This window comes from Bos taurus, chromosome 13 (genome assembly GCF_002263795.3).
Source record: "Bos taurus isolate L1 Dominette 01449 registration number 42190680 breed Hereford chromosome 13, ARS-UCD2.0, whole genome shotgun sequence".
In the NCBI taxonomy this organism is placed as follows: Eukaryota; Metazoa; Chordata; class Mammalia; order Artiodactyla; family Bovidae; genus Bos; species Bos taurus.
In genome coordinates this window covers 73,136,642-73,151,357 of record NC_037340.1, presented here as the reverse complement: position 1 = coordinate 73,151,357, position 14,716 = coordinate 73,136,642, and the positions used below count along the sequence as shown (strand labels likewise).

The following is a 14,716-nucleotide window of genomic DNA, read 5'->3' as shown; positions in this document are numbered from 1 at the left end:
TCAAGTCCCATTGTGGCTGATTGGCAATAACCAGACCTCACAGTTCCCAGAAGAGACTGTGGCCCAGGGACTGCCCTGGCGGTCCAGTGGTTGACTCCACACTTAGAAAGTAAAGATTTGATCCCCACGACTGAAGTGACTTAGCAGCAGTAGCAGCAGCAGGGAACTAAGATCCCACATACTGCACACAGCGGCCAGGGTTGGGGGTGGGGGGAAGACTGGTCCAGGTAGTCCCAGTGACACGGTGGGTGTCAGCAAGACCCCCTCCCCCATCCAAAAATGGGGCTGGCCAAGGACAAAGAACATGACATTTGGGGCTGGGGCCAGTTCCACTCTACATGCCGAGTAAGAGAAATGAGTAGTCTTTAAATGGTGCACATTTTGCCCAGTGGTCCACGCTGGATGGTAAATGTTTTCAGTCCATCTGATCCCCGTGCTTCTCATAGTGGGAGCGGCTGGCCTCACTGGTTAGGATTCCAGTGTGGGAAGTCGTGCATCTCCCCCACAACGCGGAAAACCCACGTTCCCGTGGGTTTCACACAACAGAAAAACGGGCATCGTGGAGAATGTGTGTGGCCACGCCTTCCTAGAACAATTTGGACCACAGGGGACTTGCACCTACGGGGCAACTTAAGAGTCGTGCTTTTGCTTATGATGCGACTTTTAATGTATTTTTGGAGAGGAGAGCGGGGCTCGCGCCCCAGAAGGGAGTGAGAAACTGCTCGTGGCAGAGGACGGCATTGAGGCCGCGGCCCCTCAGCCCTTCTCCAAGCTCTGGGGAGGGGGCGACGATAGGTGAATCCAGACCCTCAGGTTCTAGGATCGACCCCCCGGATGAGTTTCTGGGGCCCAGCCAAGGACCACTTCCAGAGATGCACAGGAGGGAAGGGCTATCAGATGGACTTCCGCCGGGCCGGGGGCCTATCGGCTCTGCCGCCGCCCGCAGCCCCGGGGCTGGCGGGGGGCGAGAAGCCGGGATTGTCGCGGGAGCACAGCTCCAGCCGGTGGAGGCGGCAGGAGACGGAGATGAGGCCGGCGCGGCGCGCGGGGCCTCGGTTCTCGGGCGCCCCCCGGCGGAGCGGGCGGGCAGCGCGCTCAGGCGCGTCCGCGCCGGCCGCCAGGAAGCGCAGGACCACGAGGTTGAGGAAGGCGCCGATGACCGTGAGCCCCAGGAGCATGTACAGGAAGCTGAAGGCCACGTAGGGCGGCTTTCTCTGCAGCGCCTCGTCGTTCTGCAGCGCCACAAAGTCGCCGAAGCCGATGGTGGTGAGCGTGATGAAGCAGTAGTAGTAGGCGTGGAAGAAGGTCCAGCCCTCGAAGTGCGCGAAGGCGGCGGCCCCGAGGGCCAGGGTGCCCGCGCACACCAGCAGCCCGGCCACCGCCATGTTCTCGGGGGACACGCGCGGCCGCCGCAGGCCCAGGCAGCGCTTGGCCGCCAGCAGGAGGCGCCGCACCAGCGCGTTCAGCCGCTCGCCGAGGCTCTGGAAGGTGACCAGGGTCAGGGGGATGCCCAGGAGCGCGTAGAACATGCAGAAGACCTTGCCCGAGTCCGTGCCCGGCGCGGCGTGGCCGTACCCTGGAGGAGGAAGGAAGGGGGAGGCTGACGAGCGTCCGTCTCCTCACACACAGGCCTTCTTCCTGCCGGGTCTCTGTCCCCATCCTCTAGAGCCCGCAGAGCATGTTGAAATGCTGGTTCGAACTAGGTCATTCCCCCGGCTTTAAAACCTTCTGTGGCTACCCATAATCGGCCCAAGTTGTAAACAACCTAAAATACCCTTCTCCTGGGGAATGGATAAACAACCTGTGGTACATCCATACAACGGACTGATTCTTTTCCGCCACAGGAAGGAAGGAACTGCTGTTTCCTCAGCAACAGAAGATGGATCTCAAATGTTTTATGCTGAGTGAAAGGAGCCAAGCTCAAAAAGCTATATATTGCTGGGTTCCATTTAAATGACATTCTGTAGGGTAACTGGCACAACTTCTGTGGCAAAACTAGGATCAGCGAACAGACCTGTGGTTGCCAGTCCTTGGAGGTGAGAGAAGCGAGTGAACTAACTACAAACAGGCACGATGGAATTTTGGGGACGGCTAGCAATGTTCTGCCTTGAAATCATGGCTGCAGTTACACGACAGGTTTTCTTTTGGCAAAACCTGCACAGGTGTACACTGAAAAAGAATGAATTTGAATCTGTAAATTGTGCCCTTGATAGAAAAAAAAATCTGTTGTGGCTCCCCAGTATCCTCAGGGTACAGTCCGCGCTCTCAGGCAATGCCGTGACCTGAACCCCCTCTCCCTGCAGCCTCCCATGCCGTTTCAGCCAGCCTGTCCTTTTCTCATGCTTCCCCTCCCCCCAGTGGACTTTCCCCCTGCCCACACCCAGGTAGCCGTTCCCAGTTCCTGTGCCAAGCCAGACTCTCATGAAACACCTATTTCAGTCTGGTGGAGTCCCTCACTGATCCCCTAAATGTGTAGGGAACGCAAACATGAGTGGGCTGCCTTGAGTCCGGCACAAGGAACATTGAATGATTGTCCGGAACAGTCATTGTGGGATTGGTGGATGTGTATCTCTTCCAGGACCCAAGGTCCTGGAAAGTGAAAGCTTTCATGGTATTCTCAAAGGGCCCCATAACCCAGGAAAAGTCAGGTGTCCCTTCCCCAGTAGAATATGCCTCTTCCAGCAAATTGTCCCCATTTGCCAAACGATAAATACACCTTTGGCCTGTGCTGTTCCGCAGTGAGGAAAGCAGTCCTCTAAAATACACACACGTGCAAAGTGATGTGTGCATGGGAGTTGTCGTTGCCACAGTGTTGGTGACAGCAAAAATAAGAAGCAGCTTAAATGTTCATCAGAAAGAGCCTGGTGAAAAACAGCCATGGTGCCATCCAATGATGGTTGTGGTTCCAACTGAGGGCCATTTAGCCCCTGAGGGGACAGTTGGCAATGTCTGGAGACAGGTTTGGTTGTCACACCTGAGAGGTGGTGGGTGCTGCTGGCATCTGGTGGGTGCAGGCCAGGGTCCTGTTTAACATTCTCTGATGCATAGGACAGTCCCCACAATCGGAATTTGTTGTTGTTTAGTCGCTCAGTCGTGTCCAACTGTTGGGGTCCATGGACTGTAGCCCACCAGGCTCCTCTGTCCATGGAATTCTCCAGGCAAGAATACTGGGGTGGGTTGCCACTTCCTTCTCCAGGGGATCTTCCTGATCCAGGGATCAAACCTGCGACTCCTGCCTTGGCAGGTGAATTCTTTACCACTGAGTTACCAAGGAAGCCCACCAGAATAGCCAGTCCAAAATGTCAACAGTGCCAGGGTGGAGGAGCCCTGCTAATCAGCCATGAAAAAGAGGACACAGTTCTTCAGGGACTGATGTAAAGAAATCACCAGAATATACGAAGTGAAAACAGCAAGAGACAAAAAGGCATGTATAACACAATGCCTCTATCATGTATAAAAGTACAAGTAGCTCAGTCGTGGCTGACTCTGCAACCCATGGACTCTATACAGTCCATGGAATTCCCCAGGCAGAATACTGGAGTGGGTGGCCTTTCCCTTCTCTAGGGGATCTTCCCAGGCCAGGGATCGAACCCAGGTCTCCCGCATTGCAGGCAGATTCTTTACCAGCTGAACCACCAGGGAAGCCCAAGAGTACTGGAGTGGGCAGCCTATCCCTTCTCCAGCGGCTCTTCCTGACCCAGGAATCGAACTGGGGTCTCCTGCATTGTAGATGGATTCCTTACCAACTGAGCTACCTGTGTGTGTTGTAAAGGAATATATAGGCAGAGAAGATACTTGGAAGGATACTCAAAAAACATAACTGCATTTGATCCAGAGAAGGGAATTTATAGGTTGACGGATGTGGAGAAAGGGAGACTTCCTTTCATCCTATACCTTCTGTACCGTGTGAAGTGTGTGCATATATAACATTTGAAATATCAACACTAGATACATATATATATATATTTAAAGATCTATGACTCCACTTCATGTTTCTACTTCATGGCTCTATAGTCTGCCTCTATCTATCTGCGGGGCAGGGACCCTGCTGCCACTAAACGGTGAGGTCCTTGAGGCCAGAGACCAAACTAGTCATTTCTCACGTCCCTGATCACCAGTGCCCTGCACAGACTAGGAGCTCAATGAAAGTTTAAATAATCAGTAATAATAATACTCAAACCAGATTGAAGGAGGTACAGAGTGTGAGACGGAGGAGCGTCTTTAAGAATAAAAGGCCAGGCAGTGCTGTTTCCAGCCATTTGTCTGGTTTTGACAGACAGGAAAATGAATAATGATAATAACTAGGCATGCTAGGTACTCTACATGGATTATTTTATTTAATCGTCTCAATGACTGTATGAGATTATTATCCCCATCTTACAGATAAGGACACTAGGCTCAGAGGGAGAAAGCTGCCCAAAGGTCACAGGGTTGAGCTGTTAACCACTATCCTCCATAGCTTCTCAGTGGCTCTTTGCTGTTCCTGCAGAGCTCAGCCCCTGGGTTCTGTCGCCTGGCTCTGCAAGGCTAGCTTTTGCAGCCTGGCTCACACAACCATACTGGCGCCCCCAGGTGGCAGGAAGCGGTAAAACTGCTATTTCCTCAGTCGCTCTCCACACCCTGGTCCCTACTCCCTCCCCATCCCAGGTGCAGGTCAGAGGCAAGCAGTCAGAAGTGGAGGCCACATCCAGCTGGGAGGCCTCCAAAATGTGGGGGAGGGCAGAGGAGGTGGACAGGGTCCCACACCCTGGGTGCAGAGACAGGGAGGGTCTTAGGCTGAGCCAAGAGAGAGAAGCAGGGGTACCCAGGCTGACAGGAGGGGTCAAAAGGGCTGAATAGGAGCTGGGCCCACAGTTGGCAAATAATGAATTGTCATTATTGCTAATTAACAGTCCCTACTTAGCCTCAGGACTTGTGCTATGCATTTAACCTGCTTGACCTCACTTAAACCTGGCAATCACTCAGTAAGATAGCAACAGTTGCACTTTGTAGTTGAGGAAACCGGGGCTCAGAGAGGTACAATCAATTGCCAGAGAAGGCAGGAGGCAACAGAGATGAAAACCGGGACTCTGGCCTCTGTAATTTCGGAATGTAGGCTTTCAACTCCACCACTAAACCCACAAACTCACACTGACTTGCAAGAGCATTATGGAGGAGCTTTCTCCGCAGCACTGGTTTCCAGGGTGGTGGTCCAGGCCCAAAGAGACACTGGGACCTCCACAGCCAGCCTGGGGTGGTGGATGGAGCCCCGAGAGCCTGCTCCACTCCTTTCCTGCTTCCCCAGGCTTGGGCTCCGCAGGTACCAACCAGTCGGTAGCCATGGCAACGGTTGGAGGTCCAGATGCTGCAGAGAAAGTGCTCTGAATCCCCGAGGGTGAGGTCCAAAGCTGGTGGTAATCAGTCATTCCTTTAACAAATATTTATTGAGTGTCTACTACAAGCTAGGCACTGGCCATATTGCAGGGACTAAGACAGATTAGGCGCCCGTTCTCTTTTTTGTTATAACACAAAAATCAATCTCCTCCCCCCCCCCCCCGCCCCCGCCGCTTTTTGTTAGTGCTTTCTACTTGTCAGGCCCTGTGCTAAAACTTTATACATATATTATCTCCTTAATGAAAACTGTCTCACTACAGCCTTGAGGTAGGGCCTGTTAGCACCCCTCTTTTACAGAGGAGAAAACCTGAGGCTCAGAGAGGTTAAGCAACTGGTCTGAGGTCACACAGCTAACGTGATGCCCCCCAGGCAAGGAAGCAACTCCAGCCACTTGGGCTTCCGACTCCACTTTATCAATCTCCCAGCCCCTGCCACTGCCTCTTGGCAAAGGGGACCTACTGTCTCCTCCCAGCCGGGCCTGCGTGGAAACCACAGAGCCCATCCGACAGAGGGAGGCAAGTGAGGCTCGGCGAGCTGAAATGACTGCTCCAAAGTCACCCCGCCTGGCAGAGGCAGAGGTGGGACTGAAACCCCGGGACGCCGCGGGTGCCTGGGGATGGAGCAAGCGCCGAGGGGGAGGTGCCGGGGGCCGCTCACCGATGGTGGTGATGACGGTGATGGCGAAGTAGAAGGAGCCGGCGAACTTCCACTGGCGGCCGGCGCGGTGCGGCTCGGCTTGCAGCGCCAGACGCTCCAGCTCGCGGTAGTCCTCGGCCGAGAAGCCGTACTTCCTCCGCAACTCGCTCCGCTTCTGGGCCAGCAGCCGCTTGCGGCCGCTCTCCGCCTCGGACTCGAGCGCGTCGAAGACGGCGGCGCCCACCAGGAGGTAGGAGAGGATGCACAGGACGAGCGCGGCGGTGCGCGCGCTCTGCTTCCTCATCGCCGAGCCCCAGGCCCCGCGCCGCGCTCGCCGCCGCCCCGTCCATGCGCCCCGACGGTCGCCCCGCGCCTCGCTCGCCGCAGGAGTCGGGGCTGCGGACGGCTGGGGTGTGGCACCCCGGGGCGGCGCCTCGGCGGGGCGGGGCAAGGGGCCGACGAGGGCCCGGAGGGCTCCTGCAGCTGCCACCTGCCTGCGCCTCCCCTGCCTTTGTTTCCCCGGCGGCACCCCGGGGCTGTAGCGTCTGCAGGTCGTGACAGCGAGACCGAAGCGCCCAAAGTCCAGCTGTGCAGGCGCCCGGTCTCCACCGCCCTCCTCGTCTTGTGACCTTGGGCAAGTCATTCATTCCTTCGTTCGGTTGGTCATCCAGCAAATACTTATCAAGCACCTGCTGGTACACACGATCTATTACATTCCTGGTGTAAATAGAGCGGATATCCTAGGATAGAGGGTTGTATGAAAAACAAACAAAAAGATAATTTAAGAAAAGTGTGAGGGTCTTCTCTGGCGGCCCAGCGGTTAAAACTCCGCGCCTCCACTGCCAGGGGCGCGGGTTGGATCGCTGGTCGGGGAACTAAGATTCCTACAGGCCAATGGCACGGCCAAAACAAAAAAAAAGCGTGAGAAGGAAAACATCCTATCTTGCAAGGCAGGTGGAGGGTGGGAGCTGAAGGGGCAATTACAGCTAAGACGGTGGGAGAAAGCGTCCCCGGGGAGCAACTGGCGGCACGTGCAGGTCCTTTAAGCAGAGAAGCCAGTGTGTCTGGAGTCACAGTAATTGGGGTGGTGGGGGGTCAGGGTGGGGGTGGGGATGAAAAGGAAGACAGAGAGTCCAGTTCACAGGGGATTTTACAGGCCCTCTGAAAAGTTCCCTGGTGGCTCAAATGGTAAAGAGTCTGCCTGCAGTGTGGGAGACCTGGGTTCGATCCCTGTGTCAGGAAGATCCCCTGGAGAAGGATATGGCAACCCACTCCGATACTCTTGCCTGGAGAATCCCATGGATGGAGAAGCCTGGGGAGCTAGAGTCCATGGGGTCACAAAGAGTCGGACATGACTGAGTGACTTGACTTGACTTCTTCAGTTCAGTTCAGTTCAGCTCAGTCGCTCAGTCGTGTCCGACTCTTTGCGACCCCATGAATCACAGCATGCCAGGCCTCCCTGTCCATCACCAACTCCCGGAGTTCACTGAGACTCACGTCCATCGAGTCAGTGATGCCATGCAGCCATCTCATCCTCTGTCGTCCCCTTCTCCTGCTGCCCCCAATCCCTCCCAGCATCAGAGTCTTTTCCAATGAGTCAACTCTTCGCATAAGGTGGCCAAAGTACTGGAGTTTCAGCTTTAGTATCATTCCCTCCAAAGAAATCCCAGGGCTGATCTCCTTCGAATGGACTGGTGGGATCTCCTTGCAGTCCAAGGGACTCTCAAGAGCCTTCTCCAACACCACAGTTCAAAAGCATCAATTCTTCGGCACTCAGCTTTCTTCACAGTCCAACTCTCACATCCATACATGACCACTGGAAAAACCATAGCCTTGACTAGACGGACCTTTGTTGGCAAAGTAATGTCTCTGCTTTCGAATATGCTATCAAGGTTGGTCATAACTTTCCTTCCAAGGAGTAAGCGTCTTTTAACTTCATGGCTGCAGTCACCACCTGCAGTGATTTTGGAGCCCAAAAAAATAAAGTCTGACACTGTTTCCACTGTTTCCCCATCTATTTCCCATGAAGTGATGGGACCAGATGCCATGATCTTCGTTTTCTGAATGTTGAGCTTTAAGCCAACTTTTTCACTCTCCACTTTCACTTTCATCAAGAGGCTTTGTAGTTCCTCTTCACTTTCTGCCATAAGGGTGGTGTCATCTGCATATCTGAGGTTATTGATATTTCTCCCAGCAATCTTGATTCCAGCTTGTGTTTCTTCCAGTCCAGCGTTTCTCATGATGTACTCTGCATAGAAGTTAAATAAGCAGGGTGACAATATACAGCCATGATGTACTCCTTTTCCTATTTGGAACCAGTCTGTTGTTCCATGTCCAGTTCTAACTGTTGCTTCCTGACCTGCATACAGATTTCTCAAGAGGCAGGTCAGGTGGTCTGGTATTCCCATCTCTTTCAGAATTTTCCACAGTTTCTTGTGATCCACACAGTCAAAGGCTTTGGCATAGTCAATAAAGCAGAAATAGATGTTTTTCTGGAACTCTCTTGCTTTTTCCATGATCCAGCGGATGTTGGCAATTTGATCTCTGGTTCCTCTGCCTTTTCTAAAACCAGCTTGAACATCAGGAGGTTCACGGTTCACGTATTGCTAAAGCCTGGCTTGGAGAACTTTGAGCATTACTTTACTAGCATGTGAGATGAGTGCAATTGTGCGGTAGTTTAAGCATTCTTTGGCATTGTCTTTCTTTGGGATTGGAATGAAAACTGACCTTTTCCAGTCCTGTGGCCACTGCTAAGTTTTCCAAATTTGCTGGCATATTGAGTGCAGCGCTTTCACAGCATCATCTTTCAGGATTTGAAATCGCTCCACTGGAATTCCATCACCTCCACTAGCTTTGTTCATAGTGATGCTTTCTAAGGCCCACTTGACTTCACATTCCAGGATGTCTGGCTCTAGATGAGTGATCACACCATCGTGATTATCTGGGTCGTAAAGATCTTTTTTGTACAGTTCTTCTGTGTATTCTTGCCACCTCTTCTTAATATCTTCTGCTTCTGTTAGGTCCATATCATTTCTGTCCTTTATCGAGCCCATCTTTGCATGAAATGTTCCCTTGGTGTCTCTCATTTTCTTGAAGAGATCTCTAGTCTTTCCCATTCTGTTGTTTTCCTCTATTTCTTTGCATTGATCGCTGAGGACTTCTTCAGTACAATAGAAAACCCTGGAAAGGCTTTAGGCAGGAAAACAAACACCAATGATCTAATTGACTTTTTTTTTTTTTTTAAGAGTGTTCTGGTGGCCCAGAGTGAAGGCCAGTTAGGAGACTCTTGTCCTCCAAATGTGTGCTGGGGGTGCGATGGAGATGGAGACGATTGGGTGGGTCTGAAATGCTGCGGAGGTGGCTCCAGGCACACTCGGCCAGCCGCAGGCTCACATGACGATGGAGTGAGGGCAGAGGTGACCTCCGTCCCATCCAGGCCTGGTCCATAAACCTGCGCCACATGCCAGGCCCCCACCGTTCTCCCCCAACCGCACACAATTCGGACGCCAACCAGCCCATCCTAAAGGAAATAAACTCAATATTCATTGGAAGGACTGGGGCTGAGGCTGAAGCTCCAATACTTTGGACCCCTGATGCGAAGAGCCAACTCATTGGAAAAGACCCTGGTGATGGGAAAGATGAAGGCCGGAGGAGAAAGGGGCAACAGAGAATGAGGCGGTTGGATGGCATCACCAACCAATGGACATGAGTTTGAGCAAATTCCAGGAGATGGTGAAGGACAGGGAAGCCTGGTGTGCTGCAGTCCATGGGGTCACAAAGACTAAACAAGTCTTTAGGCGAGGACAGAGCCACGGGGTGGGAGGAGCTGGGGAGACACACTGCAAAGGGTCCCCCAAAGAACACCTATTTTGAACTTTGATGGCATTAAGCCCCTGACGTCTGGAGTCCATCTGTTACTATACCTAGTGTTACCCAGATGCACAGAGCAAAGGACATGCTGGTGGGTTAGATGTGGAGGATGAAGAGGAGGACTTAAGGATGATCCCAGGGTCGCTGGCCTGAACAGCTGGGCACTTGGGGCACCTTCCATTGGCAGCACTCCCTGAGGCATCTACCCCTCCCCACCAGCACCAACATGACGCTCATGTCAGAGTCCTAGGTGGGCCGGCATGTGTGGGCAGGGTGCTGGACAGCCTCTCCTGCAGCTGTCTGCACCCCCACCCTCCCAGCTCTCTGCTGCAGCTTAAAAAAAAAAAATCATTTATTTCTTTGGCTTCGATGGGTCTTAGTTGTAGCACAAAGGATCTCTGGTCTTCTCATGGGATCTTGGATCTCCCTTGTGGCATGTGGGATCTTTAGTTGCGCCATGCAAACTCTTAGTTGTGGCACGTGGGATCTAGTTCCCCGACCAGGATGGAACCCTGAGCCCCTGCACTGGGGAGCCCAGAGTCTTAACCCCTAGACCGCCAGGGAAGTCCCTCTGCTGCGTCTTTGACATGCATCATTTGTCCTCTGTGATCGCTCCAGCCCCTCTCCCTGCTGCCCCTTTGCATTTTCTTTTTTTTTTTTTTTGGCTCCGTCTACATTCAACTTTCAGTTCCTTCTGCAACCCCTTGCTTTGCTTGGAACAGCCTTCTCCTCAGCGCACTCAACAGCCAACATTTATTGAATGCCTGCTAGGAGTATGGCATTGGTACAAGCGCTTTACATGTATTAAGGCATTTAATCCTCACAACTTCTTTATGTAGTAGAGGCAGCTGGCTGACACTCTGTTTGTCCTGTACCCCTCCCTTAATGGGACATCTTCCCTGACTCCTCAGGTGTCCCTCCTCTGGGCTCTCTGAGGCTTCCCGGCTCCTGCCATCTTGCATTCCTCCCGCTGAATTCCCTCTGTGTGTCCCCCTGAGGACAGGGATCCCATCTTGGTCACCCGTCTGCCCCCAGTACCCAGATGTGGCACAGCGCTCACATCCAGGGACTGTGGACAAACAAGCAGCCAGAAGCTCAGAGCGGGGACTCTGAACCCCAGTGCCTGCAGTCATTCCCTACTTTTGCTTACCAGTTGTGTGAACTTGGGATGCTTCAGTCTCCCTGCTTTCTAGGGGGGTTAGAAAAGTTCCAGTCTCAGAAGATGCTGTGGTCAGCAGAATAATGCTCCCCCCCAAAGATGCCTAGCCATGCTGTCTCTTCAGTCGTATCCGACTCTGCAATGCTATGGACTGTATCCCGCCAGGCTCCTCTGCCCATGGGATTCTCCAGGCATGAACACTAGAGTGGGTTGCCATGCCTTCCTCCAGGGGATCTTCCCGATCCAGGGATTGAACCTGCATCTCTTATGTCTCCTGCGTTGGCACTCGGGTTCTTTACCACTAGCGCCACCTGGGGACCCCCCCAAAGATGTCCACATCCTATCCCTGTGAATATGTTAGGTTATGTGGCAAAGGGGAATTGAGGTTGCAGGTGGAATTAAGGTTGTGAATCAGCTGACCTTGAGATGGGCGATCATCCTGATGCTCTGGGGGGGTCCCAGTGTGATCAAGGGTCCTCAGAGTTGGAAGAGGGAGGTGGAAGAGGGGGAACCAAGGTGAGAAGGACTCGGCCTGATGTGGCCGGCTTTGAAGATGGGAAAAGAGAGCCACATGCCAAGGATAGCAGGCTGCTTCTAGAATCTAGAAAAGGCGAGGAAACAAATTCCTTTCTAGAGTCTCCAGAGAGGAACGCAGTTTTGCTAGTATCTTGATTTTAGCCCAGTGTGACCTGTGTAGCCCACCACCCCACAGAACTGGAAAGTAATACAGTTGTGTTTTTCAAGCCACTTTGTTGTTATTTAATAGCTCAGTCATGTCTGACTCTTTTGCCACCCCGTGGACTGCAGCCCACCAGGCTCCTCTGTCGGTGAGATTTCCTAGGCAAGAATACTGGAGTGGGTTTCAATTCCCTCCTCCAGGGAACCTTCCCGACCCAGGGATCCAACCCGTCTCCTGCATTGGCAGGCGGATCCTTTACCACTGAGCCACTTGGGAAGCCCACTTGAGGCCCTAAGCATGTGATCATTTGTTATGGCAGCAACAGCGCACTAGTATAGTGGTTGCAAGGATTAAACAAGCTGCTAGACGTGCCGCCCGAGAGCAGCGCCTGGCCTGTGGACCTACGCAGCAATGCTGCCTGTGTTGCAAGTATCACAACAGAGCAAAGGCCCAGGTCTGCACAAGGCTAGACTCAGCTCCTGCCCTGGCTCAGTTCTCGGGCAGAACTGGGGTCCAGTGCTTAGGAGAGGGGCCTTGGACCCCCCTCTCTTCTCCTGAGAAGCTGGAGGCGGGCAGCTCAGTGGCCCAGAAGCGAGGGAGCTGGTGCCGCTGTCTCAGCCTTATTTTTGCTGATGGCATCAGCAAGTTTGATTTTCTGACTCCTGCTCAGACTTCAGAGGATCAGAAACCTGGCTACAGTCTCAGACTGGGGTGGGTGGGGCACCAAGGACCTACAGCCTGAGAAGGGCCTGAGAAGAGCTTGTGGGGACAGCATGGGGGTAGAGGAATGGTTGCTCTTAGGAGAAGGGTGGGGTCCATCCTAGGGACAGTTAATGAGTCCCACTCCTGGACACAGCTGGGATCAACAAGGTCTGGATTTAGATACTTTTTACCTGAGTATCTTTGGATAGAAGACTTTCCCTTCTCTGTTCCTTGGTTTTCCCATCTGAAAAATGGGAGTAATGCCCACCTCCTAGGACCATGTCGAGCATTATAAAAGACACTCGTGTGTCCCTGTCCAGGTGCTCAGTAGCCACTTTTCATCCATTTTTACGACTGTCTACCTGCAGATGTCAAGAATTCTTTTTCCAGAAGCGGGGGTGAAGCTAAGACTGTGGAACGCTGTCCGTACTAGGCACATTCACAGATGTTGCTAAGGGGGTCCTCACTTCCCAGGGCAGGAAGACGGGGGTGGGGTTTGGGAGAGGAGAAGAGACCCCACTTGCCAAGTCCTCAGAGCCGGGCAGCGGCTGAGTCAGGACTTGAACTCGGGGCTGTCTGGCCCCCAAGGTCACAGTCCTTCCGATACATGGTGCCGCCTCATCAGGAAAGAGGCTGGGGGCTTTATCACCCTCCAGTGGCCTCTCTGGACCTCACTTTCCCCATCTCAAAGCAGAATCTGGGTGGGGGGTTGCTGGGAGGCTGCCCGCCCCCACCCTTGTGACCATCTTATGAGATGCAGCTGAGAGGTGCTTTGTCAAATGGGCCCTCGGTGGGGGGGTATTATTGGGGCCACAGCGAGCTGCCTGGCCCTGCGAGGCAGGTGACTCTGCCCTGTACTTGGCATTTTCGGCTCAGCAGCTCTATTTTAAGCCAGAAGAGGTTAGAGTGTTATGTGTGTTTCTCAGCTTGGAGGGCCGTCAGCTGAGCAGTCACCAAAAACAGCAACACCCCATGGCACCCCCTGTGGCTCTTCCTCCCTCTGCCTCCCCGCTGCTTTTTCTTTTGGGAAGCTGAGTGGACCTAGTGATTTTCCTCCATCCCTCCAGGCTAGAGTTGCACCCGGGACCCATCAACGAGGCCTTGGATCTTCTTCCAGAGCTGCAAGGTTGCCCACCTTGAGGACAATGAGAGAGGTGGTTCCAGTCCCCAGATGAGTCCTTGATGCCTTTCAAAGCACTTCTCATCCCTGATGAGTCAAGATCTTTCTGGAAGCTGTATGAGCCAGGCAGGCCTTGTCATTCCCACATCAGAGAGAGAAATGGGCATAGACAGAGAGGAAAGTCTGCTGTCTAAGGCAGTGCATGGTAGTACAGGGGTTAATAAAGAACATGCGCTTCCGGGCAAGTCAGATGTCAGTTTCGTCTTGGGCAAGTGACCACATCTTCCTGAGCCTCGGTTTCCTCATCTGTGACATGGGGATAAAAGAATCTGCCTCAGGACTTCCCTGGTAGTCCAGTGACTAAGACTCCACACTTCCAATGCAGGGGGGCACAGGTTTGATTCCTGCTTAGAGAACTAAATCCTGCATGCTGCCTCTGCGATCCAGCACAGTCAAATAAATAAGTAATAAATATAAACATTAAAAAAAAAAAGCATCTGCCTACCAGTGTTCCTGGTAGGGGCAGGAACGCATGAAGGGGCACTCAGCACAGATAAGGTGCCCAGCAAATGTTAGCACCCACTCCACCCAATTAATTTCTTCTTTCTCTTTTCTACACTGGTTATTTCCTAGACCTACTGAGATCCTAAGGGATTGATTTTTATAGTTAGGATATAGTTCAGTAATTTTCTAGATGTTCAGAAGCCCTGAGCATTTTCCCTGATAAGATCTCTGGTCTCTCTCCTAAAAGAATGGATTATTTTGGCCTCAGGGGAGGATAAATATCAGCTCCTTCGAGATGTCAGCCGTGACTTTTCTGTAACCTGAGCGCCTCTTAGGGATCTGGGCTGCAAGAGATTAAAAGCTGCAGCAGGCTAGCCAGTGTGGTCCATTCCATGTGAGCGCAGCACTCCTGCCCCAGGATGCTCACAGCTAGGATGCCACTCCGGGCATCCTTGCTCCCTTCTGCTCTCTCTCCCTTAGAATGGTGTTTGGGGCTGAACGTCTGTATTTCCCCCCAGATTCATACATTGAAATCCTAACGGGCTTCCCTGATGGCTCAGTGGTAAGGAATCCACCTGCTGATGCAGGAGACATGGGTTCAATTGCTGGTCCGGGAAGATCCCACATGCTGCAGAGCAACTAAGCCCGCGTGCCACAGCCACTGAGCCTGTGC

At 52.9% G+C, this 14,716-nt stretch overlaps 1 protein-coding gene across 1 annotated transcript; it reads right to left on the bottom strand.

Annotated features, from left to right (window-relative positions):
- Nucleotides 1–893: 893 nt before the first annotated feature.
- Nucleotides 894–6,313, bottom strand: KCNK15 (potassium two pore domain channel subfamily K member 15). Its single transcript, NM_001206546.2, has 2 exons — nt 6,031–6,313; nt 894–1,576 (listed from the first exon to the last, which is right to left on the bottom strand). The coding sequence occupies exons 1-2, from the start codon at nt 6,311–6,313 to the stop codon at nt 894–896; spliced, it is 966 nt and encodes a 321-aa protein (NP_001193475.2).
- Nucleotides 6,314–14,716: the final 8,403 nt, after the last annotated feature.

What these genes read in the sequence shown, in the direction of transcription:
- KCNK15 (NM_001206546.2), bottom strand. Translation starts at nt 6,313, where the DNA reads ATGAGGAAGCAGAGCGCGCGCACCGCCGCGCTCGTCCTGTGCATCCTC. An exon ending in CACCGTCATCACCACCATCG is followed by an intron (nt 1,577 to 6,030) that starts GTGAGCGGCCCC and finishes TTCCTCCTCCAG; the next exon opens with GGTACGGCCACGCCGCGCCG.